This window comes from Furipterus horrens, unplaced genomic scaffold (genome assembly GCF_987537825.1).
Source record: "Furipterus horrens unplaced genomic scaffold, mFurHor1.1.pri manual_scaffold_4, whole genome shotgun sequence".
Classification (NCBI taxonomy): Eukaryota; Metazoa; Chordata; class Mammalia; order Chiroptera; family Furipteridae; genus Furipterus; species Furipterus horrens.
This window is the reverse complement of record NW_028327174.1, coordinates 98,154,269-98,180,480: the sequence shown is the minus strand read 5'-3', so window position 1 is coordinate 98,180,480 and position 26,212 is coordinate 98,154,269. Positions and strand designations below refer to the sequence as shown.

The 26,212-nt window shown below is 50.9% G+C and overlaps 1 protein-coding gene across 1 annotated transcript in view; it reads right to left on the bottom strand.

Moving 5' to 3' along the window:
- Positions 1-3,805: 3,805 nt before the first annotated feature.
- TEAD4 (TEA domain transcription factor 4) overlaps positions 3,806-26,212 on the bottom strand; it is a 65,633-nt gene continuing 43,226 nt past the window's right edge. Inside the window, exons 3-12 of the mRNA XM_090273848.1 lie at positions 26,139-26,203; positions 25,607-25,669; positions 20,945-21,073; positions 19,786-19,829; positions 19,195-19,250; positions 16,652-16,791; positions 15,392-15,565; positions 5,268-5,408; positions 4,211-4,363; positions 3,806-4,095 (exon numbers count right to left, since the gene is read on the bottom strand). Coding sequence (XP_090129974.1) covers positions 3,982-4,095; positions 4,211-4,363; positions 5,268-5,408; positions 15,392-15,565; positions 16,652-16,791; positions 19,195-19,250; positions 19,786-19,829; positions 20,945-21,073; positions 25,607-25,669; positions 26,139-26,203 — 1,079 coding nt within the window. The 3' untranslated portion in view covers positions 3,806-3,981. The remainder of the gene's footprint in view (positions 4,096-4,210; positions 4,364-5,267; positions 5,409-15,391; positions 15,566-16,651; positions 16,792-19,194; positions 19,251-19,785; positions 19,830-20,944; positions 21,074-25,606; positions 25,670-26,138; positions 26,204-26,212) is intronic.

The following is a 26,212-nucleotide window of genomic DNA, read 5'->3' as shown; positions in this document are numbered from 1 at the left end:
TGTAAAAAGGGGTCAAACACAGTGACCACTGGGTAAAACCAAACACCTTACCGCTTGGCCTCACTTTCCTCTTCTGTGCAGGTGTGGCCCACTGAGCCCACACCAGGCCCAGCCCTGCCATTTGTCAGTTACCTGCTGTCATCACTGCTGCTTACCAGAATGCCAGCCCTCCAACCTCTAGTCCTGTCACCACCTGCCCACTGCCCTCTGAACCCTACAGTCAGGGAAAGGGAGCAGGTGACACCCTGAGTGCACCCAGTGTGCGGGAGGCTGGGGCCGGGCCACACCACGGCAGCCCCTTGCTCCTCACCCCTGAGCTGCAGTCCTGAGGAAGAGCCGGTGTCTACACACATGCACACCTCAAAACCCTTCTGCGTGTGTCTCTCGTTAGAGCACCTTACTCTGTGGAAGTCCGCTGGTGACCACTGGGACACAGGCTGCTCAGTCATCACCAGACCCATGAGACAGGCAGTGTTTCCACGTTCCCATCCCGATGACGGTGCCTACTAGCGCTAGACGGAGTCAGGACGGCAAAGGGTCTGTCTCAGAGAGCTCAGGAAACCCTACTCACCTCCCAAGCCCAAACGGTGTGGACCCCACACGCAGTCATTTACTACCCATCTAACAAGCGCCAGCCATGGTCCTTGGTCTATAGCAAGTAACAGGCCAGGAGACTCATAGTCTCCACCCACAGAAGCTGAGTCTGGGAGGATAGACAGACTCCAAAGCAGACAATTACATGTGCTTCTCTGTAGCCCACAGCAGCTCCAGTGGATCAAAAAGATGTTTGCCCTTGCTTAAAACACTTCCAGGACCTCCCTTCACATGGAGTAAAATCCAAAGTCCTTACCTAGTGAAGGGTTGGCCTGTGAAAAAGGGAGCTGGGCAGCTCGCCTGGGCAGGATGTAGCCCCTGCCTCCCGTATGCCTTGGCCCACGTATCTGACGCCTATGGATTACTGACACACCCTCCTCTCTGTACCTGGAACACACCAGTCACCTTCCTGTCCTCATTGACCCCGGGCCTCCAAGAGACGCCCCAGTGAGCCATACTCTCCTTCTGTGAGAGCATGTATCAGTTTCTTTGCTTTTTGTCTTTCTTCCTCAGTAAGGCCTAAGCTCCCCAAAGGGCCTCACATGTCTTAGTCACCAACACATTTCCAGTGCCCAGCACAAAGCAGAAGTTAAATAAACATGTGCTAAATGAATGAATAAATGTATGAATAGTCCAAGAAAGTTCCCCTGTGTGCCCTACTTTCCTCACCTTTAAAATGAGGTAGCACAGGACCTATCAGGTGAGAATTAGAGAGATGACAGAGGTACCTTAATGGGTCACGAATGGAATGCTTTTGTTACAAAGAGCAGGAGCAATGAATCCTCTTGCATAAGAAGAATGACTCCACACTGGCTCTTGAAGAATGAGCAACAGTTCTCCAGTGGGGTCAGAGGGCCTGGGGACATGTGGTGCCACAGCCAAAAGGCAGGGGGGACATGCTGGGAAGGGTGGTTCACAGGGCACTGGGAGTATCAGATGAGGCTGCACAAGAGGTGGGGCCAGGTCAGGTCTCCTGTTTGGCCCAAGGGTCACAGTCTGCCCTACCCTAGTGGGACAGGAATCTGTGGCCCCCACAGCAGACTGGTGTGGAATTTACAGTTATAAGCAGGTGACTCTCCATTAGGCTGCAGAGGTCCATTCCTAAAGAAAACGAAAAACTCACAGCCAACACTTGGCCAACTCAAAAAGACCATCTCTTTAACTGGTGCCTTTGTCTCATGGTCAAGAGGCTGCTCACACATCCTTAATGGGCATTTGTCTGAATATTCAGTCAAGGTAGCAGGCCAGGCACCAGGAACTCCCTTATCCAAGAGCCAAAGGAAAAGGAGAGGGGAGGGGAGAGGGAAAGGCTGGGCTGGTGACTGGGGGAGGGGCGGGAGAGCAGTACACAAACCCTCACAGACTTATGAGCATACGCCACCAGAGCAGGGGACTCAGGGACCCCACACTCCACCTTGGACCCTATGGACAGCAGTAGAGTTAAGCAACTTGGCATGAGGTCTAGCAGTAAGTAGTCCAGGTGTTTGTTAAAGTTGATTTTTTTATCAAGAGGGGGTGCTGGCCTGTGGAGGACAGAGAGAAACTGGGTAACTGACCCCTCTTCCCCACCTGGACCACTAGCCAGCCTTCTTCCTGTTTGCTTATCTAAACATTGCTCATCCTTTAAGGAACAGCCCCTCCCAGCTGGAGTCCTTCCCTGAACCCTCCACACCCTGCTCTTGCCCATCTCTGAACTCCAGTTGCTCTGAGGATCAGATCAGCCAGTTTTCCAATCTGATTCTTTAGACTGAAAGCTCCTACTTATTAATAATAAAGTATATTTATTGAACACATTTATGTGCTCAGCACAATGCTAGGCTCGCTACATATACGAGGTAGGTACTGTTATTATACCCATTTTACAGATGGGGAAACTGAGGCACAATGAAATTAAGTAATTTGTCCCAAGGTCACATGGCTAGGCTGTAGCTGAGCACCAGGATTTCAATCCTAGTGGTATGACACCAGAGCCCTTGCTCCTAACCACACTCTGTACCCCTTTCTAGATGCTGTCTTCCTTATTTGTGTACTTCCACAACTATCTCCAGGAGTCCTGGGCACAGTAAACACCTATAGGTTGAATCCCAGGCTCCTGGGATTGTGGTTCCCACTAGGGCTGATTACAAAGAGCCAGTAGATGGCAGCACAGAGCCTGACAGGCCCAGGCCTCCCTGAGGGAGGTGAGGGATAAACTACTTTCAATGTTTCTTCAGTGCATCTCGCACCAGGCACTTTGTAGACACTCTTCCTCACGAAGGCCTTCTAAGGTGGGTGCTATTACTGCCCCCTTCACAGGCTCAGAAAGGTGGAGACATCTGCCCAAAGCCAGGAAGCTAGGAAGACTAGGATGAAGCCAGGACTGCTGATACCCAAAGTCCCTGCTAGTTTGCAGGAGAAATAAACAGGGAACCCCTTCAGCTGGTTGCCTCTGGGCCCAGAGTAGATTCCATGCCCCTCCCCCTCCATCCCCAGGGAGCACAGAAACTGTTTGGGGAGGGAGTGGATGGCCTGGGCTGGCTCTGAGGTCCTCACCACCCAACAAGCATCTTGGCTGGGAGGGAGGTTAAGACTCACAGAACGTCAGAATGGGAGGATCTCAGAGACAACTGGTCCACCATAGACCTCTGACCAACCTTCTCGGCCTTCGCCACCAAAAAGGATGCTGCATGACACCAGCCCCAGCAGCGCCGCTCCTCAGGATGGCTGCAGCACTGCCCTCCTGCCCTCCCCGCCCTAGGCTCCTCTAGTCTGGAACCAGTCCCCACAAGCAGCCAACAGGGCCACACAACCCACAGCCACTGGCGATGGATAAAGACTAAACAGCTCTGCACCCCGTTCCAAACTTCCCAACAACTCAGTCACCTGAAATTACCCCCTGGGTCAGACCAGCCTCCCTGTTAGGTGCCCTGCGGCAGCGCAGCAGCAGCAGAAGTAGCCGGGAAGTGCAGCTGCACCGTGCCCAGGATGGAGAACCCATGGGCCTGTCCTCAGGCCTCCCAGGGTGGCCAGCAGCAGAGGGCAGGGCTCCAGGCAGCAGACGGCCCATCCCATCTTGAGCTTCAGCATCTGGTGACACTCCTGACTGAGTCCATTAGGACAATGGCTTCAGAACTGCCCATGGTGCTCCTCTGGGGCTGCTTCTGGCCCACTTCCCAGACTGCCGCCTTCTCCCACTGTCCCTCCCAGGACTCCTACAGCCAGATGGGTCCTCTGAAAATACACATCTTGGGTTTATTTGGGTTTGGGCATGGAGGTTCGAGCACAGTTTGTTTCTGGGAAGGAAGAGTCAGCTTTCTTGGCACTTCAGGGGTACGCCCCTGCAGGTCTCCCCTCCCCATGTCCCTACACACACAAAGTCTCTTCCCCCCTCACTGCTCCCCAAGTCTCTTATTCTTTCACTAGCCGGTAGATGTGGTGTTGAGCCCCGTGCTCGCTAGCTGACACCTCAAAGACATATGCGATGCACAGCAAAGTCTCCTGCGTGTCTCTGTTGGTGACCACCTGCGGGTGAGAGAAAAGATGAGGGTTAAGGTCCCAGAAAAGGGCATGCCATTAGCTTGACCCTCTGACCCACCCCTGCCTCACCCTTGCGGCACCCCCCGCCCCACCCCCACACCTGTAGGATGGTGAAATTCTCCAGCACGCTGTTCATCATGTACTTCTCAGGCAGGTGCTTCAGCTTGTGGATGAAGTTGATCATGTACTCACAGAGCGGGGACCGGTGGATGCGGTAGGAGTAGTGGCCATTTTCATAGCGGGCATACTCTGTCTGCAGGACCCAGGGGACAGCAGGGCTTAGGCTCTCTTTTGACCACATCCAGCCCAGGCCTGACTGCATGGGGAAGCTCCATGACCCACTGATTCTTAAGTGAAAAGAAAAGGCAGAAGGCCTGGAGGCACTTGAAAACAGAGCCCCCCTCCTCCCTCGGTGACAGGGGCTCAAACGGCAGTTAAAGGACCATTAACCTTGACCGCCAATGCTCAGAAGGTAAGTATGGGAAGAGGAGTGCTTCAAGACTTAAGAGCAGTGGCAACAGGCAAGATGGGATAGAGGACAACTCAACCCTGGTCGCACAGTAAAATAACACGGGGGAAGGGCGTACAGGAGTCCCGTGGTCATGGAACTGTCATGTATTTGCATCTACACACACAAATGAGTACGTGCAAACTGATGAAATCCGAATCAGATTGGTGAGAGGCATCTATGTCAATTTCCTGGTGGCCAATAGTTATGCCAAATGTTGCCCTTGGGGGAACTGGGTGAAGGGTACATGGGATTGCAATTGCATATGAATCCACAATCATTTCAAAATAAAAATTTAATTTAAAATAAATAACTTGAAGAGCTTTTTACCAACAGCTATTGCCCAGACCTCACCCCAGAAATTCTGGGTTAAGCACTGTGAAGTGGGGTGCAGGCACTGGTATGTTTCAAGAGTTCTAATGATCTAAGGTGCAGCCAGGCATGAGAACGGTAGGAAGGGGATGTCTCCTCCCTGATACCAGCCGGGCACCTGGCCGTGTTTAACATGAGGTGGGTTATCAATGACTAAGAGATTGTGAGACTAAGTCTTCATCCATTCAGACAAATTGGGGCAAGAGGAGGGCACAAATGAAGACCAGTCTGAAACAGGGAAAAGGTCCTGTTTAACAGATGCACAGGCTGCTCCTACCTCCACTTTCTCTACCACCTGCTTGCCGAAGGAGCAGACCTTGGTGGAGCAGGTGATTATCATGTTCTCGGGACTCTCATATTGGCTGGAGACCCCGTAGAAGGAGCTGCCTTCGTCCTCCATGTTAGTGTTGAGGTCTGCCTGGAGAGAGACAAGGGAAAGCCAAGAGGCGACAGCTAAGTCAGCAGGCACCCTACCAGGGCCACAGCCCAGGTTTCAGGGATAGGAAGCACTCAGGAGGGCTTACGAAGAATGGGGGCAACAGGAGCTCAGAAAGCTCCCAGCTTTCTCAACTTGCAGGCCTGGTAAAAATCAGGTTGTGCCACCTAAAGGAGGGAAAAAGAGAACACTGGGACCTGCAAGAGTTACAGGGAAGAACCATGGCCCATGCCTGAAAAAGAACTGGCAGGAAGATCAACTGTCTGCAAAGGGCAGGCACTGAACAGGGGACACAGGGGAGTAAGGGGGGACATCCAAGGGGTCAGGTCACAGCATAAAATGATGCTCTTAGACTTTGGCCCCTACTGGCCTCCCCTTGATAAATGCTACCTTTACATACCACCTACCGCATGACCTACTCTGCCCCTAATCAACTCACTCTTATTCCTTAACTCCATTCTTAGCAATATATCCATGAAATCAGGGGTCCTATTTTTCATTATATGTGAAAATAATTACATAACAATCTTTAAAAATGTTTATTTATGTGCCACCTAAAAGAATGCTATGCACCGGGCTTGGGCGGGACTGACCCAACCCTCCTAGGCTCTTCCTACTACACAAAGGTAGCAGCTGCTCCAGCTCCCCAAAGTGATCTGGACATGCCCCTCATTGTCTTGTGCTGGCAAGAGTGGTTCAGAGGGCCTTGCCCCTTCCCAGTGGTAAGTACCCTAGAGGCAAGAACTAAGATCTCCCAGGGCTTGGGCAGTGCCTGATACAGGATGGGCTTTCCATAAAGGTCACGTGTGGCTCTTCCACCTCTCACCTCCAGGTGGCGCAAGGTGAGAGGAGAGAGGTCCCTTGGTCCAAGGAGGGACGTAAAATCAATCACCTGCTTCTGGGGGAGTCCTCTGAGCCCCAGATTGCCCCCATTTCAAATACACTTCTGTCACCACCTCCCATTCACCTGACCTTCCAATCAATCACCCATTTATCCTGCCCCAGCCCAGCACAGCTAGGGGCAGTGGGGGCCCAGGGACTGAAACATTGTCTCTGCTCTCAAGGAGCTCTTAACTTATGGGAGAACAAGCAGAATAATCGAGCTGGTTGTTTGGGGGCAGGGGGACAGGAGGGAACCCGGGAAGACAGATACCCGCAAGTGAAATCCAAAGTCTGCCCCAGAACCTGCCCTGTGATGACGTTGAATAGACCCAGGAAATGCCGCCAGTGATGCAGATAATGCATCGCAGGGTGCCCATCCTTCTAATTATAACCCCACCCCTTCTCCTTTCCACCCCTGTATCCCCCTACTCTAAGCACCACCCCCAAACAAGCTTGCTTCTCTACTTTCTCAGCCTAAGAGGAAAGCTCCCCCCCCATATTACCCTGAGAGGTGCCCCCACCACTTGCCCTTCTGCCCTCAGAATGCCCCCTTGTTCCCCATCCTCTGCCCTATTCATAGCTGTGGTGTGGGTGGGCAGCTCACAGGCTGTGCCCAGAACAGGTGTGGGAGATCCGGTGACTGACAGATGAGCCAGGACAGCCGCCGCCTGGGTGTGGGGGCTAGCGGGACTCAGATTCATTGTCATGTGCTGGTATGTGCCTGGAAGAAATGTCAGGGCCCAAAAGGGAACAGCAGGCTGGGATGAGCAGACAGTCTGGGGTACTCTCCTCCCTTCATGACCTCAGCTCAGCTCTGCCCAGCATTTTCAATTTGCAGACTGGTGTTAATGGCCATCAATATCTAAGAGTCCCCTTTTTCCTCACCCAAAGGACAGAGGTGGCCTCTGCTGGTCTCACATGTGCTGGGGGAGCAGCGAGGGGTCACAGCTTCTCAGTCCTGCTCCAGACCCCACCAAACAAATCCAACAGGGCACAGTCTCACAATTCAACCCCTCCTGCACCCAGAGGCCACTTCCAGCTGGGAACGATGTGTGCTGGCAGTCGATGAGTCTATGAGGTACTGCCACCATCCCATCAATAACAGTAGGAATTTAGTCCTCCTCCCACTCCAAGGGGGATCTGATCAACTCCCCTGAAGGTCCGTACAAGGCCTGGGGCTGGAAGCAGAAAATTGCCAGGCAGGAGAAGAAAGTTAGTCTTCAGGAGAGGTGATGCTGTTCTGCTGCCTTCACCATTGCGTGTGGCCAGTCTCACACCAGCTGTTGGCTGGGGAGGGGTGGACAGACCAGGCCCGGGCCCAGGAGACGAGGGTCCAGGTGTCTGGGACTCCACGCTGCCTGTGAGGACCCCATGGTTGACCCAAAGTCTCTTGGTTTGCAAACAGGAGCATTTCTTTTCCCCACATCACAGATTCGTGCTTCCCGGTGCCTCTATCCTCCTCAGACAGGAGAGGAGAAACGAGATGACCGCCAAGGTGGCCTGGCTGCCGCTATGCCCCTGTCTCTGATTTTACCTGTCCTCATGCTGCCCAAGCCTCTGGCCCCCAGAGAGGGCCCAGCTCAGGCATGGGGCGGCAGGAGGCAGGCACACAGCCTCCCTTTACTGCCAGCTGACCCCATACACATCAGGACCTCAGAGACAGCCCACTGCAAGCCTCAAAAACAAACTGCTCATGGTCAGATGGAGAAGCAGCAGCCCAGAGAAGCTGAGATTTACTCAGCACCTAGCTCTGGAATTGAGGCTAGAGCCTCTACATGCCGCTGGGCCCCAGTGCTTCCCGCCCTATGCTCTACCGACATGCTGGGAGGGCCTTGCTTGAGCACCAAGCTCCCCTGCACAGCAGCCACTGCCCCAGGAACATGAGCTCCTGGAAGACAAAGGCCATGCTGGGTCACACTGCACAGAGCGTGTGCACAGCCCGCAACCAGAGCAGAGAGGCCATGTGTGAAAGCTGCCTAATCCTGCTTCCTTGGCCCCCTCTCTTCCCTACCTTCTCTTCTCCCATCAATCCCACCTCTGACCTCTCCAAATGGTCACAAAGGAGGAGAGGACATGGGCCATCAGCAAGGCTGCAGGAGACAGGACAACCCTTCCCATTTTCTGGAAGGGAAGTTTGGGATCTAGAAAACCCAAGAAGTCCAATGGCATAGAGCTAAGTCTGCACTCTCCGTGCCACCATGATCCACCCTTCTGCATGGGTCTGGGGTCCTTTTTAGGCAACCCAGAGCCTTCTCTGACAGGAGCAGGGGAGCACCAGGACACTGCATGGAGGGTGACCCAAGTACTTCACAAGGCAGGCACTGTGTGTAATGGTTCTGAGCTCACACCTTGGAGCAGACCTCCTGGGTCTGAATCCGGGCCCTACTGCTATGAACTCGGTGACCCCAGAAAGCCACTTCACCTCTCTGTGCCTGTATCCCCTAGATGGAATGTGGCTGTCACTTCCACCTGCCTTTGAGGGTGTGACAAGGGTACAGCATGCTAATATATGCAACATGATGAGAACAGCGCCCGAGGTAACCTTTCGCCGACCACCCCGGCCCACCTCACTGTGTGTATGTAACAAGAACAACCATGGAAAGAGGCTCATTCTGGCCAGGTGTCTCAAAGCCAGGCCCCTATGTACTCCATGCCTCAGCCTCTTCCCATTTCTGAAACTGGAGGCCTAGGATGGTGACTAGAAGAACGCACGATATTATCTCCAACTAAAAGAACGCAGAGCCAGTGAAAAGAGTCCCAAATATGCCATCTCCCCACTCCAGGGTCGTGTCCCCATAAAGGCCTCCTGCCAACCAGGCCTCCCTTCTGACCTGAAATTGCACCATCAGGGTAGTTGAGGCCAGTGCTGGGGAATAGCCACAAGTCACTTCACCCAAGCTCCTTCTTCTAAGTCAAGGCTAAGCCTGGACAGGTTTGGGAGAGGGGAGGGAAGACTCAAGAGAGGGTGTAGGCTTCCCCAAAGGAAAGGCCAGCGCCTCCCTGGGCACACAGCAGGAAAGAGGCTGGCACCACTGGCTGTACGGAGACAATGCTCATTGGCTGCCCACGGCAAAGCCTCTTGTTTCTAATTCCCATGGTCAGGGCTAGAAGGAAGAGCAGGGAGGAAAAAAAGGGAAGTGAGATTGTTCAGGTCCTTTCTGGCTGAGGTCCGGAAGAGGCTGCTGCCTCTCGCTTGGCCTGTATTAGACAGCAGTCTCTTACTTGCTTCCAGTCGGGACAGCTGATTTATCCGACTAAGCACACCTCTAGCCATGTCATGCCCTGTTCAAAACACTTCAATGGTTCTTCATGACCTAAAGAGCATGGACAGCAAATATGCTGCTATCTTCCCCTGCCACACCCATGACAGACATCACCAGTCAAGCCAGCACTTTCTCTCCCTAGATTCTTCTCAACCCAGCATTCCAAACAACTACCAATCACTGCAGGAGGTACTCATGTTAAGACCCATTTTCCTGGACATCTGGTTAAAATGGGAGATAAACCATACAAGTTCATTTTTTCCCCAACCAGCCAGCCAACCAGAATGATAGCAAAGTTTTTCAAATGTGCTGCACCACAAAGACAACAGAGAAGAGACCAAAATGACAAGAGACGGTTGACCAGAACCAGAATTGTTTCTGTGGGACAAAGGAAGCAAAAGTGATTACAGCATAAAAGTGCTTTCTGAGGGGGGACGGACAAGAAGTGAGCTCATGTACTTCAGAGAAGCACTGAGTGGCTTGGGGCTAGAGGGACCAGGATGGGGGTGGGGTGGGCGTGGGGCTGAGTGATGGGGGTGTTCGGGGGAGGCACAAGAAATGTCACAAGAAGCTGATGAAGACTGTATGTAGGGTGGGCAGGCCTCCAGGCGGACCTCTCCCATCCATCAGCAGAGGACAAAAGGGTAATAATCTTTGGAAATTCCATAGGGCTTAGAAGATGGGGAAGAAACAAGGATGAAAACAAAACTTAAGTGAAACCTGCATAAGAAAGGGTGAGATTCCCTAGCCCTCCTCCCTGCTGTACTCCTAGATTCTACTGACCAAGTGTGTCCCTTTTTGGGGTGGATGGTGAGAAGTAAAGGAGCCTTCTCTGGAGAAACTGAACCACCTCGGGGGGGGGGGGGGGAATAAAAAAGCCTGGTAAATACACTGACATTTACTGGTTTCCCCAATAAAACAGCAGGCTCCAAACCACAATTACCTTAAGGTGAAGCCCACCAGGTGACGATCCCTTCCGTGTACACAGAGCTCCTAGTTATTAAATAGGGACAAATGGCACAGACAACAAAAAATTAACTCGACTCAACAAAATGAAAAGCTATTGTGCATCAAAGGACACTATCAAGAATATGAAAAGACAGCTGACAGAATGGGAGGTGACATCTTCAGGTCACATATCTGATAAGGGACTTCTATATAAAATACATAAAGAACTCGTAAGCCAATAGAAAGACAAATAACCCAATTACAAAATGGCAAAGGAGCCAGAAGACAATTTTCCAAAGAAGATATGTGAATGCAATAATCACAGAGAATGTCAAGTGTTGGGGAGGATGTGGACAAACTGGGACCCTCACAGGCTGCTGGTGGGAATGTGAAATGGTACAGCCGCTTTGGAAGACAGTCTGGCAGGTCTTGAAAAAAGTAAACTAAGAGTTGCCATATGACCCAGAAATTCCACAACTAAGTAAATGCCCAAGAGAAATGAAAATATTACGTCCAGACAAAAACTTGTACAGAAATGTTCACAGCAACATTATTCATAATAACCAAAAGGTGGAAACAACTCAAATGCCCATCAGTTGATGAACATATTAACAAAACAAAATGTGCTATATCCTTACAATGGACTATTATTCAGCCCTAAAAAGGAATGAAATACTAATACCTACTACAATATGGCTGAACTTTCACTTGTGCTAAGTGAAATAAGCCAGACACGAACACTACATACTGCATGATTCCACTTATATGAAATGTCCCGAAAAGGCTAAGCTATATAGAGACAAGGTACATTAGTGGTTGCCTAGGGCTGGGGCAGTAGGGGTGGGGGGTGATAGCTCAAGAGTACAGGTTTACCTCTGGGGTGATGAAAATGTTCTAAAGTTAATTGGTTGCCCAGCTCTGTGACTATACTAAAAAACATTGAATTGTACACTTTAAGTGGGTGACTTCTATGGTAATTACATGACAATAAAGCTGTCTCTAAAAAATATGGACCAAAAAATATAACCAAACATTATTGATATTTGAGAAAATGGTCCAACTTGAAAGACAGAGACCAAAACAGAACAAAACGGACAGAACAACAAAAGAACAGGGAGCAGAAGAAAACTTAAAAAATAATTTTCACTTCATATTGCCAGAAATATAAGAGAAAAACTGTATCCATCCAACAAGATCAGGATGTACTCAAAGAACAAAAAGGAGCTCTTAAAAATGAAAGTTTATGGTCAAATTCAATATTGGACAGAAGGTGTGGCAGAGAATGCCACCATATTCTATTAATCTAATCACCAGTAAGTGTATAATGCACCTGGACCACTAAGAAAGAAAAATGGCACAATTGAACCCTGACTTTATTTGGCAATTTACTCAACTAAGAGTATGTTTCCCTGGCTCCTCTATAGCTAGATGCAACACAGAACTAATTAAGTTGTGTGGGACTTCCAGGAAGGCTCCTGAAAGGGGACTAAGTTGGCTTCCTCCTTCCTGATGCCCGGCATACAGGTGTTATGGCTGGAACTCCAGCAGCCACGACCCTGAGGACAGAAACCATGCACCAAGGATGGCAGACAGTCAGAGGAGTCCCGTCCCTAGTGATTTCAGGAAGTGTTGGATCAGCCCTGGACAGTTTACCTCCAAACTTATTTTACATGAAAAAAAACAAAACAAAACCCAAAGTATTTATTTATGCCACAGTTACTTTGGTTTTTATGTAAGATGAACTCAGATATACTCATAACTGATTCAGAAGTTAAGGAAATCTCCAAGAAAATGAGTTTGAAAATAAAGAAATTATAAAAACCATAGATGATAAGTCCAGAAGTCCCAGCATCAGACTAATAGGGGTTCCTGGAAAAGAACAGGAAAAAAAAAAAAGAGGGAAAGAAATTATCAAAAAAATAATACAAGTAAATTTCCTAAGATTAAGAGATGCTAGCCTCATGATTAAGAGCCAACCAAGTGCCCGGCTCAAAAAATAGAAAATAAAATAACACACATAACAGAGCTCATCGATGTGAAATTTAAGAACGTAAGGATTAGAGAAGAAATGAAAAACTTCTAGAGACCAAAAAACTAAACAAAACAAAACCCCCCAAACAAGTTACATGACAAAGGGCAGAGAATTAGAATGCTATCACACTATGCCTGTTAGAAGACAAGGGAGCAATGCATTAAAAAATGATTCTTGAGAGCAATGGGGGAAAGATGGGACAACTGTAATAGAACAACAATTAAAAAAATGGAAAAAGAAATGATTCCTGCTCTGGCCAGGTGGCTCAGTTGTTTGGAGTGTCGGCCTGTATACCAAAGGGTTGCAGGTTTGAGTCTCAGTCAAGGCACATACCTAGGTTGTGGGTTCGATCCCCAACCGGGGCATGTGTGACAGGCAACTGACCTATGTTTCTCTCTCACATCAATATTTCTCTCACCCTCTTTCTCCCTGCCTTCCCTTGTCTCTAAAACTAAATAAATAAAATCTTAAAAAAAAAGGCCTGAGGATGACGACAGGCATGAAGAATAACCAGTTAAACTGGAGCAGAACAGGGATATTTAAGAGAAAGACATCTAGGAGAAAGGGGAACTGATAAGTTATGTGATAGGTTTGAACATTTGGGGGAAATTTTTTTAACTTTTATATGATAGTTACAGTGGAGCAATCTATAAAATTTTAATAAAATAGATTTAAAAATATGCAAGTGATAAAGCCATTTATTTGTAGGACAAAACAAAAAGCTGAACTAGAAATAAAATTAATTTTGACTCTTCTGGTGGTCAACATACACTGTCAAAAGTGTAAACATTTTATTGCTTTCACTAAATTATATAACTTAGTAGTATGGTAATACTAGTATGATGAGGAGAAAGTGGTATAACAGCTAATTTTTTTCTAACATAGTAAACGCCTTAGTCATGATAGCAAGGTATGGCAGTATAAGCCTATTATTTAGAACTAACAAAATAAAAGCCAGAATAAACAGTGAAAATTTACAGTAATTGCCTCTGGGGGTTGGGGATGGGGTTGGGGAGGAGCAGGACAAGAATCTGATGTGTTTCATTATAAGCCTCTTGGTATTAATTAATAATATAACTATAAGCATGCACTGATTTAAAAATAAAATAAAAGATCATCTGTTTTTCATCCCAGGATAGATTAAACCCCAAACTTCTGTATGATCAGGGCCTTCCAGGCTCTAACTCACCTTTGCAGTTTTATTTTCTGTCATTCCTTCCCATACAGCTGCACTCATGACTTTCCTGCCTGGAGCCCACTACCTTATGCCTGCCCTTGCTGTGATAGCCTTTCCCCATCTCTGCCTAATAGAGCCTGCCCACCCCCAACGGCCCAGGTCTAATGCCATCCTGCTCATAGAAGAAGCTGTCTTACAGAGTGCAAAAACTAAACACCTTACAGACCAGGGGCCTTGGGTCTCAGCTCCAGCACTTGCCTCTCCTGGTGAGAGCCAGCCCCATGGGTTTGGTTGTAGATGAGAGCTAGGCTAGGATTCAGAGCCTGGGCCTGTTAAGCCACCTAGAAATGTATATAAAACTTTGTGTGAATATGCTTATTTATAGGAAAAGTAAAGCTTTCAGATAATCAAAGCAGTCAAGGACTACATACAGGATAAGACTCCCTGAGCCATCTCCTGGGTGTTAACAAGGGTGCTAGGGAGAGGAATGTGGGTGGAGCCACCCAGGCCAGGTGTCAATGCTCTGAAACTATTCAAAGGCTTCAATCACAAACCAGAAGGATTTCCTGCACTTCCTCACTGCTGACCCAGTTTACACTTCTCTGACACTTCCCTGCCGCTCTTTTCTGTGTGTATGGGCACCCTGGAAAGTAAGCTCCAAAGCAGGTATTAATTATGCCTCCTAATCTTAGAGAAGATGTTTTGAAAGAAGGAAACTACCCACATAACACCTGTCCAGGGGTGAGGGGAGGAGGGCAGCAGAAACCAAATCTATAGGCTGAGCTGTTTGTCAAGCTGGGTGGGTGTTTCTTTTGGGGTGACCTTTCCTAACCCTACAGTACATTTCTCCAAGCCTTGCCCTTGGAGATGAGTTTATTTTTTAATTGAGTTGAGAGAGAGAGGGAAACATCAATCTATTGTTCCACTTATTTATGGTTCGTCGTTTGATTCTTGTATGTTCCCTGATCAGGGATCGAACCTGTAACCTTGGCATATCAGAACGAATCTCTAACCAACTGAGCTACCACGCCAAGGGAGGGTTTTGTTTTTTGTTTTTGTTTTGGGGTTTGTTTTTAGATTTTTATTTGTTTTTAGAGAGAGGGGAAGAGAGAAACAAAGAGGGAAACATCGATGTGTGAGAGAAACATCAACTGGTTGCCTCTCACATGACGTCTATAGGGGACCTGGCCTGCGATCCAGGAATGTACCCTGACCTGGAATCGAACTAGCCACCCTTCAGCTTGCTGGACAATACCCAACCCCCTGAGCCACACTGGTCAGGGCTGGTGACGAGCTTTTAAGAACCAACTGCCCTGCTCCAGGCCCTGAAACCAACTCAGGACTTGCCATTCAAAGACTCAGGTGACTAGGGAGTCCCTGTTGGCTCTTCGCCTGCCACTCAGTATCTCCTGTAAGTCTTCTTCCAGGACTATGGTCTTCTTATGGCTGTACTTGTGCCCAGGTGTGGCTGCCATTACCGTGGATCACAAAAACAGCCTCCTGCTAGCCCAGCTCTCTGGCCTCACTGTCCCGACTCCTGGTCTCAGCCGTTGCTGCTCGCTCCTCCCCTTCTGCAGGCTTCCACCATATGCCCCCTCTTCCTCTTTTCTCCTCACTCTCATCGAAGTGCTGCAGGTAGGAAGACGGTTTATTGAAGGCTTACCCAGAACTTCACGAGAAAAAAAGCATTGGAAGGTCCCCGTTCAAAGAGCTCCTTGAGTCCACCCTTTTTCTCTGGAAACTTGTCATAGATCTGGCGGATGTCCACGGCTTCGAGGTAGGGGTCACTGTAGCTAGGGCTTGACTGGCCAATGTGTACGAACAGGTGCTTGTTGTACTGTGGAAAGAACAGCTGGTCTGAGGGAGAGGTGCGGGCAGCAGGGCAGACAGAACAGACAAGAGCTCAGATCCCAGCCATGTGACCTGGAGCAAGTAACTTCACCTCTCTGGACCTCTGTTTCCCCACTGGTAAAATGGAGACCATCAAAGGACTGAATGTAAAGCAAAATTAGTGATGGTATAAGTTAATAAAGCAGCTGGTGCAGTACTTCGCACCCAGTAGATGCTTAACAAATTGCAGTTGTTATTTATATTCTTCTTAGTCCGGCCTCAGTCACTAAATATCTTTAGGCAAGTCTTTTTCTCTATTCGGGCCTCTGTTATTTCATCTGTGAAGTAAGACCACTGACCTAGACAAGGTGTTTTCAAATTGCCTTCCATCCTTGGAGACAGGGCCGGGTGCTCTCTTGCTACAACCAAAATCTACTTTTGTTGTACCCACTGGCCTTCTGAGTAAGACTTGTTTGATTAACAGGTTCCTGAGCTAAAAAAACAAGTTTGAAAATGCAAAAGTGAGATGGCCCAGCCTCCTCCAAGTGTTACTTTGACCTTTGCATGTGATGCAAGACACTGAAGGGGCCAGGGTGAGGACAGGGCTCCACGCCCAGCTGGTCTCCCAGAGATGCAGGTCAGACACAGGAGGCTCTTCAGAGCCACAAGGAAAGGACGGAAGAGCCTGGGGATCGGGCTGGGAGGAGCAACTTTGGACTGAGAAATGGTTGGTTTGGGAGGAAAGAGGCAATGGAGGGAAGAACAGAAGTGGGAAGGAGCAGGAAAAGGAGAGGGCCTAAGAGAACAGGAATGGGGCAAAGAAACCACAGGAGGGCTTTGGGATTGAAGCAACAGCTACACAGGGAGAGCGGCGAGGTGGAGTGAGGAAAGAGGGGGGTGGCCTGAGGAAGGAAAGGAAAAGGGAAGAGAAGGTCAAGGGAAGGAAAGGCTGTAAAGGAATAAGGAACCTAAATTAAAGCCCAAAGCGGAGTGGGAGAGAAGGGCTGAGCGAGAAGGCCAGAAGCAGGTGGAACAAGAGCTGGAGAAGGCGGGGGAGCTCCATGGGGAAGAGCAGCCAGAGGCTAGGACCTACCGTATCAGGGTCTTGCTGCTGCTCCAGGAAGGCAGAGAACTCCAGCATCCAGAGCTTGGAGCTGGCCACACTGCGGCCTTGCCAGGGGGGTGCTGGGGGCGCTGAGGGCGATGGGGCGGGTCCTGCAGGAGACTCAAACCCTGCAGGCAGTGGAAGAGGCACATGGGAGCCTGTTCACACACATCCACCCTGCCAATACCCTCTGTGAGGACCCCAAGCCCACTGGTGAGACACTGTGTTGGCAAGGGGATCTCCTGTCTCCCCTGAAGGGGCTCCACCAGGGGTGCTGAGGGGTGGGGGGGTGCAAAGCACTGGCTAGGGAATCCTGGAACAGCCCTGGTGGGGAGGTACAACTCAGCCCCCTTGGCCCACAGAACTACACTCAAAGGAGACTGCATGCTGGATGTGGGGCTAGATGCCTGCTGGGCTGAGAGGGCTTCTAGAGCAGGCTCTGCTAGGCTTTCACCCTCAAGGAGCTTCTGGTCCAGTGGGGAGCTGACCAGATAAACCTGTAACTATGGACAATCATGTAAGCCCCGCAAGAAGAGAGTGTCCTGTCTGGTTCCCTGCTGTTTCTGCAGCACCGAGAACAGTGCCTGGCCCAGAACAGGCACTCTGATACGGGTGTGCTGATAAAGGAAGTCATGAATCGGATAAAAATCAACAAGGTATGCACTCAGCATCAAAGAAGAGCTGCTAATCCAGTTCAGGGGTAATCAGAAAAGGTTTTTCCAAACGTGATGTCTGAAAGGAGTTAGGAAGCAGACGGCAGTAGGTGAAGCCAGGGAACGAGCATTCCAAGCAGAGGACACCGCAGAGGCAGAGGTCTGGGGGATGTGAGATGCACCGTGAGTCTGGAAACTCAAGTCTGTGATAGAACTAGAGAGAAGGGCGGGTTTGCCCCAGTGGCAGGTCACAAGGCTGAAGAGATGGGGCATCAGGCCAGACAAGTGCGAATGTAGCCTGAGAGTTCAGGAGAGACTTGAGGATTTTAAGCACAGCAGCAAAATGCTCAGACCTGCATTTCTGAAAGACCCTATTCCTGTTTGGAGCAAGGATGCGTGGGCTGAGGCAGACCAGAAGCCCGGTCCCTGCAGGACCTGAACCAAGCAGTGCAGAGATGAGGAGGGGACACAGTGGGGACAGGAAGTGAGCACACGCCAAGGCCTCAGTGCCTGGTGTGGTGACAGCAGTGGGGCCGCCCTGCAGATGACACTGGTGCTCCAGGCTGGGAGTCCGATGAGTGGGGCCCAGGTGCTGAGGTCGGAGGAGGGAGATGGAGAAGGAACAGTGAACAGAGGTGGACGACCTTGCTGGACAGACTCATCAGCCTGAGCTTAATGCATCAGCTAGCTGAGTGCCAGACAGGACAGAATACACGGAAGACACGAACAAATCGGTCACACGCACACACACCCCCATACCAGATAACAACAACAGTCAGGGGCTAGGTGGGGGGTGCGCCTAACCTGGGTCAGGCAGGGGAGAGAAATGTGAGGGAGGGGAGCCGGACCACAGCCCAGAGGCAGGGAGGGGTGACGGTGGGGGAAGGAAGAAGGGAAGGGAGAGAGGAGAAAGGTGAGGCAAGTACTGCCAGAGTTTAGACTGTGTCCTGAGGGCACCAGAGAGCCACTGAAGGGCTTTATGCCTAGGAGATGTGGTGAGATAGGTGCTTTGAAAAGATGACCATGTGAATGACAGGATAGGAGAAGAGGCTGGAGACCCGGGGCCAGAACCAGTTAAGAGGTTGCTGCGGTCATCTAGGCAAGATCTGGGAAGGCCGGCGCAGGCCGCGAGGCCTGGAGAGGGCGAGGGCAAAGAGCCAACAGAAGGCAGCACTGAGGAGCCAAGGGGGGTGGCAGGGCTGCTCTCAGAGCAGGAAGAGCCAGGCCCGATGTGGGCAAGGGTTACTTTCCAAGCCAGAAAAAGGCAAGGATCCTGTCTTGCCCTGCAGAGTGGAAAATGGCGAGGAACCGTCCAGAGAAAGAGGCAAGAACAAAGGCAGCTACCTGAGCAGCGCCAGGGGTTGAGCTCCTGTGCTGACCCCGCCGGCTGGACCTTCCCCTGCCCCACCTGTGCTCCAGGCCTCTTTCCAGGAGCATACCTTCCCTAGCAAGGGCTCCCTTTCCAGGCTGGGAAGTTTGAAGGAGAGGATTACAGGGTCACCAAAAGAGAGACCATTTCAGGTACCACGGTGATGGAGGCCCACCTGCAGTATGCACGCAGCATATAGGGGTGGATGGGAAACAGTGCCCAGGGCGCAGGCACTGCCCTTTACACTGTGCGCACCCCTGCAAGCCTGGGCCCAGCCTGGGAGAGCCAACAGGCCACCTGAGTAGCAGGAAGGGGCTTACACACAGAAGAGGTATGTGTGCTTGGGCAGGGGAAGAGGTGGAGCCAGGAGGCTGGGGTGCAGAGTCTCAGCACATCCCAGGGTGGCATCTGAGAGGGGCAGGAGGTGTCCAGCTGTCAGGTGCCTGGGACCTTGGGGGCAGGAGCTGCAGGGGCTTGACGGGCGAGGGAGCTGTGCCCTGCTGACCCACCTGGCAGAGGCAGCGGAGGCTGGACAGTGTAGGTTTGTTGAGAGAAGGGTTTCACACTGTGGGAGACAGGAGAGGGGGGTGTAAGCCTTGGACAGGGTGCAGCCCCAGAGCTGTGTCCATCACTCTGTGTGGCAGGCCCTGGTGGCTGGTCATCAGTGGCCTTGGTAGGCTTTGGCCTATCACCTCCTCTCCGGCCAACTCCCTTGGGTTTCATGGCTGAGGCACAGAAGCAGCATGCCAGACGATGCATAATTAATTGTTGGATCCCCCCTTGAAACACCCACCCCTCCTTTACCCCTCCCTCCCAGGACAGCTAGAGTCCTGGTTCCTAGCCTACTTCCCTTGGGGTCCCAAGTTCTGGCCCTGCTACACTATGGATAGACTGGTGTTTTGGCAAAGACACCCCAGGGTGTCCACAATGTAGACGGAGCTGCTTCCTGAGACCAGAAGAGCCTGATCCCCAAACTCAAGGCCATATAAAAGGCAGACCCCAGACCACAGCCCTGTCCCACCCTGGGGCCCACACTCAACTTCATGAGTTCATGGACTCAAGTTCAGCTCAGGGAGCAACTGGTAGCAGGCCATACTCACTCATGGGATGTTCCGGCTTGGCCCGGCAAAGCTCCTTGCCAAAACTGAGGAGGCAAAAGGTGTAGCATGAGGATAGCCCATCTGCACAAGGGCCCTGCTGTGGGGAGATGGCACAGTGGCCTCAGCTGGAAGGTGCAGCTTGAGCCTGGACCAGTGGGTGGCAGGGAGAGTTAATGCTACTGTCGAGTACTTGGCTACAGCAGCATCTCAAAGTGTGTCTTAAGGAACCCTAGTCTCTGAACATGCTGTTCATACAGTGCTCCATGGGCGAAACACCCAGTTTGGTAAACAGAATCTCTCATGCCTCTGTTATAGGCAGACCCACAGTACACAGCAGCATGTAAGGCTCTGAACAGCCCTGGAATCAGGAAACCTATTTAGTTGTAAATGCCCCAAAGTTACTTATGCACAGAATCACTTTGTGCCACATCTATTTCAACACTCCGTGGGCCAGTTCTCTCTGGAACACACTCTGAAAAAAATGGTAAGCAAGAGTCTCACTGAACATGGGACAGGGCCCGTCACTGCCCTAGGGCAGCTCTTGAAGACCCAGTTAGTCCGTAAGCCAAGAAAACCCTGTGAGGACACAGCCCTGGAAAGGAGGAGCCTTTCTGGACCACATTTTGAAAGTGTGACCAACCTGGCCACGGCTAAGAAGCCCGGTCTTAGGTCGAAACATTGACAATTCAAACAGGAGTTTGTTCGTGGACATCAGTCCTCCAGCTGGAAGGAGAGCAGTGCTGGGTACCTGAGGGGTGTGGGGACGAGGCCAATGGTAGGGCCACTCCAGGCCATGCTGGTGCCGCACCAGAGCCTTGGCTGGCCCCCATCCCGGGACTTCAACATCCTCCTCTGTAAATTGGGCTGACTCTGTAGAGCATCTTGGGTGGTCGGCTAATGGGGGCGGCTTTGTCCCTTGAGGACGGTCTGTTGTATCCCTGCCACGGCCCCCAGGAAGGCGGTTCCAACACCGGCTGAGCCGGGACCCAGCATGGCCCTTGGTCCTTGGTCCCTGGTCCCTCCTTCCCCCTGGCATTCTTGGCCCAAGAGGACTCAAGTGAGAGAAATGTGGTCTGGCCAGTGGTCTGGCTCCGCAGGAGGGGGAGGAGTGAGAAGGAGAGGACTGGCTTGGCCTCTGGCGCCAGGCAGCCCCACTTACCCCGGAGACTGCTGGGCAGCCAGGGCCCCGGGCGAGGGCCATTTTACTGTGGAAAGCTGTGGCGGAGATGATCTGGGCGGATGACATGGCAGCCATGCTCTGCAGGGCCTTGTCCTTAGCTGCCTGGTCCTGGGGAAGACAGTGGAAGGGACGACCTCAGCAGGGTCGCTCTGGCAGGCTGAAGTGAGGCGGGGAGGGCCTGTGGCAAGAGCCCTGGATTAGGCCCCAGGGGACCAGGCTTCCGTCCTTGCAATGATATTACTTTGTTTTGTGACTGAGCAAGTCATGTGGTTTCTCAGATCAGTTTCCTCATCTGTCAAAGAGGCATAATACTTGCCCTGCCCATTTGATCAGCACTTAAAGAGACTTGGGAGACCATCTGTTAGACCGTATCTTTTAATTTACTAACCACAGGGACACCTTGAGAACAGGGACTATTTATCTATTTACCTATCTACCTATCTATCTATCTACCTACCTATCAGACTAAAAAACAATTTTTTATTAAAGTATAGTTGTCATACAATCGTATATTAATTTCAGGTGTACAAAATAGCGATCTGACATTTATATGCCTTATGATATGATCTCCACACTAAGTCTAGTAGCCATCTGCCATGATGCAAAGTTATCACAATACATTACCGGCTATATTCCCTGTGCCATACACTACATCCCTGTGGTTTATTTATTTTATAATGGGAAGTTTGTACTTCTTATTCCCCTTCACCTTTTCCACCCTCTCCCCACGCCCCTCCCCTCTGACAACCACCAGATGGGAACAGGAACCTTTTAGTCCTTGCTCATCCCCACACCACTGGAGGCTGGGGCACACCTGGCTCATGCCAGATGATGCCTAATTATCTGCTGGATCCCCCCTGAAAGGTCGCATGGACAGTTTGGAGGCATGAACAGCCTCCTGTGACTCCACTGTCTCAATCCTGTCCTGTGGGTGCCCGCAGCATGCCCTACCTTTTAGGTCAGAATGTAAACACTGTGGGTCCAGTCCACTGAAGAATGGATTCACCCTGCACAGGCTCTGAACAAACAAGCACTTATGACACTGCCAATAATAATAATAACAACAATTTTTTATACTTGTGTAAGCCCTGTCCTGAGCTCCCCAATTCCAAAGCTCTTTACAATCGACCACATTTTATATTTCAAAAAGCCTAATGGGAATTGTCTTTGTCCAAAATAAGAGCACATATACAGATTGGAACAGCTATGATTGTTCAGTGTATACAGCTTTATTGGGACCAAAAGGTTGGATCATGCCGACTCAAAAGCTCTGATTAGAAATTCTATGCTTTGCCCTGGCAGAACAGCTCAGTTGGTTGGAGCATCAACCCGATACGCCAAGGCTGCGGATTTGATCTCAGTCAGGGCCCATACAACAATCAACTAATGCCCTGACTGAGGGTGGCTCATGTGGTTGGGCAGCGTTCTGTCAAGTGAAAGATCACTGGTCCGATTCCTGGTCAAGGTACATGTCTGGGTTATGGGTTAGGTTCCCAGATGGGGCACATATGAGAGGCAACCGATCAATGTTGCTCTCCCTCTCTTTTTCCCTTCCTTCCCCTCTCTTTAAAAAATAAATATAATACTTAAAAAAAAAAAAAAAAAAAAACAATGAATGCAAGAATAGGTGGATTAGCAAAATGGTGTCTCTCTTTCTTTCCCTCTCACTCTCTAAAAATCAATTTTAAAAAACGTAAAAAAAAAAAAAAAAACCAAAAGAAATAAAAAGAAAGAAATTCTACATTTTAAGGGAAAAATATGCATTATGTAACCCAGACCTGACCTGAGTAATAAACAAGTTAAGAAGTGCTCTGTCTGGGTCGCTTAGTTGCTTGGATCATCAACCTGATATGCCAAGGTTGTGGGTTCATGATATGCCAAGGTTGTGGGTTCAATCCCTGGTCAGAGCACATATAAGAATCAACCAATAAATGCATAAATAAGTAGAACAACAAATCAATGTCTGTCTGTCTCAAATCAATAAATTAAAACAAAACAAATGCCTTGCAGCTTACAGGCATTTTTGCACAGTGATTTCACTTGGCCCCCAGAGTCTCATGAGGAAGGTATCACCGTGGTATTAGGCTTGGAAGGGTCCAGGTGACCCACCCAGCATGCCAGCGGGAGCCAGAATACAGCAGGCCCTTCCACTTGGCTTCTCAAGGACCTTTCATGCTCACTTGGCAGAGCTGGCCCACAGAAGGTCAAGAGCACTATGTCACTTTGATTCTGAACATCACAGCCCTCCTGTGAGGCTAAGAGGACCAGAAGGACCCCCATTTTAAGATTAAGAAACTGAGGCTCAGACAGTTCAGGTGAATAGGGTGCTGACAGTAGTGGTGGCCTGCCCTGGGAGCTTGGTCCAGGTTGGCACATCAGTTCACCTCTGGATCTCTGCAGGTCTAGGGGAGCTGAGCAAACCAGGAATGGGGGCGTATGTCAGGTTTTGACAGCATGGGTGTATGCTGCAGAGGGCACAGAAGCTGACCCATAAGTGGTAGGGTCATCCCCAACCCACTGTCCTTTTGAGGTCAAACTTGGGCCTTGCTCTCAGGCTATCTGAAAACCACAGGCAGCTAATGATCAGCATACAATGTGCCTCTTCCCAAGGACACCTGCACTGTTCAGAGGGAACAGCCAAACCCACCTGGGCCCCTCTCGTCTAGGAGGACATGAAGAATGCGCAAGGCAAGCTATACCCCAGAAAGCCTGCAGATCCTACAGTTACAACTGCATCACGAGGCTGGGGCGGGGGGGCGGTGGGGGGGGTGTCTCGCCATTCAGTGTAGGCAGCTCACATCCCTTCGCTATGGCAGATCTAAACATGTCCCTGGGGCTCCGGGAACCACATCCTCTGCAGGTGGAGCAGGAATCAGAGGAAGTGAGAAGGGCATTATGGGGAGTGACATCAGTGACCAGGCTACAGAGTCAGGAAGTCACTGAATTTTGGGGTATATTCCCTTGCTTAACCCTGTCATTTACACATGGGGAGACTGACTGGAGCTCAAGAAGGGGCAGTGACTGGCCTAAGCTCACTCAGCACAAGGGCAGAGCCAGGCCAGACCAAACTTGAAACCAGGAGGCTATCTGCCTGACCTTGTTTTGAGACCCCTTTGGAAACAACAAAATCCTCAGACCACTCTCCACGGGGAAAATACATATGTGTGAAAATCTGCATATTATTTAGGGGGCTCATAGCACTCCTTTATGTGTGTCTAGCGCTCCACTGAAGGCTGTCCCTAGGCCCCAGGTTAGAGCCTGTGGACCAGGATAGGTGTAATGCCTCCAAGCAAATGTGAGCCGTACAGTCAGGCCCCAATGGAATTAAAATCCCCCCTTGATGACTGGGAACACTGGAAAGGCTGGTCTCTATTCTGGCCCCTGCCCAGTGTCCCAGTGAGTCAGAGGCAGACCAGAGAGGGAAAATGTGGGGCAAGCTGGGCTCCAGGACCCTGGGGGTGGGCTTGAGGTACATGTGCCAACTTGAGAGGGAGGGATCGACAGCTGAGGCCCAGCCAGCTGTCCAGGGACAAAGGAGACGGGGGACAGCTGGGCTGATGGCTGGAGGAACAGAGCAACGTAGGCGGTGGGGTGTGGCTTCCTAGGAGCTCCCAACCACTCATTCAGAGCCTCCAGAGTTGGGGTGACAGGATCATGACCTACTGGGGCCACACAGGACCTTCGAGGTCATCTAGTCCAGGGTTTCTAAAATGGGGTTTTGAGGTACTTTTGGGTTCAAGAGCCAAGGGCATAAGAGGTGAATAGGAAGAGGGGATCTCTGGCTTCTGGCCTGTTCCTCTCCAACCTAGCTTTGACCAAAGTAGCTCCTTTGATAACATATTTGGGGGGGAAAATCCAAAGGGACTTCTATTGCTTTAAAAAAATTGTTTGTAAACTGCATGTCTTAAGTCTAATGCCCCCAAATGTTAGTTTTTCCTACCAAGTGGCCGAGCAGTCTCTACTGTTAACACCTTCATGATGCGGCACGTCTAGTATTCACCAAAAGGGGCCCCTGGCTCCAGGGTCCAAGAGGCCTGAGTCCTGTGGGGAGCAGGGCCGCCCTGAGGGGAATGCTGCCAGCAGCTGGCCCTCCACAGAGCAGTCACCTGTCACTCGGTCCTCACAGAGGGTCTGTCCAGGAAGGGGAAGGAACTGCCAGTTCCAGAGAGCAGGGCGTGGGGAGGAATTCCACCTGCTCCCACAGTAGCATCCAACCCAGGCCGCGGCAGTGCCTCCCATGCGTGGCCACCCTGCAGGCTCTGGCTGATGGCACTAGCCAGGGGCTTAAGGAGCTCTCAAGGAGTGGGGTCTGGAGGGTGATCCACTGTGATCTGGTGAGGGCACTGCCTCTGGGGGCAGGAGGGCACAGCAGAAGACCAGCCTGTGCCCCTCAAGGTGCTGTGGAGCCTGGCAGTCACACACATGGCTCTAAGGTCAAGTGTCCCTCCCTGCGTGGACAGGAGAGGCTTCAGGCTGAACTCTGCCCTCATCACACCAAGAAATATGCTGGCTCCACACATAGGCAGTCAGTCCCTAAACACAAAGGGAAGACTTTTCCTGCTGGAAAAAGAGTCCCAACTTCCTGGAAGCAGCCCCATTTGTGCCCTGGGTCCTTCCTCCCACTGCTGCCGTGGGCCTTACCTTTAGCTTCGCCTGGATCTCACGGGCTTTGCGACGAGCCAGCACCTGGATGTGGCTGGAGACCTATGGCAAGAAGAGAGGGCTCCTGACTCTACTTCCCAGATTGCCTGTGCACCCCACCCTGGCTCTCTAACCCTCAGGCCTCCAGGGGCCTCAGTCCACATCAGTGTACTGAAGGAATAAATGAATGCATGAATGAGTGAAAGGAAGGGTAAGTCAATGATGGGCTCCCAGTCCTGGCTAATCCAGAGTTTGGCAATAAAGGTTCAGTGCCAGTGCTTTGCTTTCTGTTCTCTGGTGTCCTGGAGAAGAACGGGGAAGGGGCTGCTGACTTCCCAGGAAGGCAAGGGATTTTACCTGAGGCGATGGCGGGGAAAATGAACTGTCCGTGGCACACCAAAAGGAGACCACCCCTCCAAGCCGGCCCCAGTGAGAGCCCACGCTTGGTCCTGTGGAGGACCTGGCCCACCTTGGGAGCAGGCTAGTACTCGGTGCCTGCCCCGGGGACCCATGCCCATCTCCCAGGGCCCACCTGCTTCCTGGTGCGGGTCTTCCCTGTCCGGAGCTTGATGTAGCGGGCAATCAGCTCATTCCGACCTGTGGAGA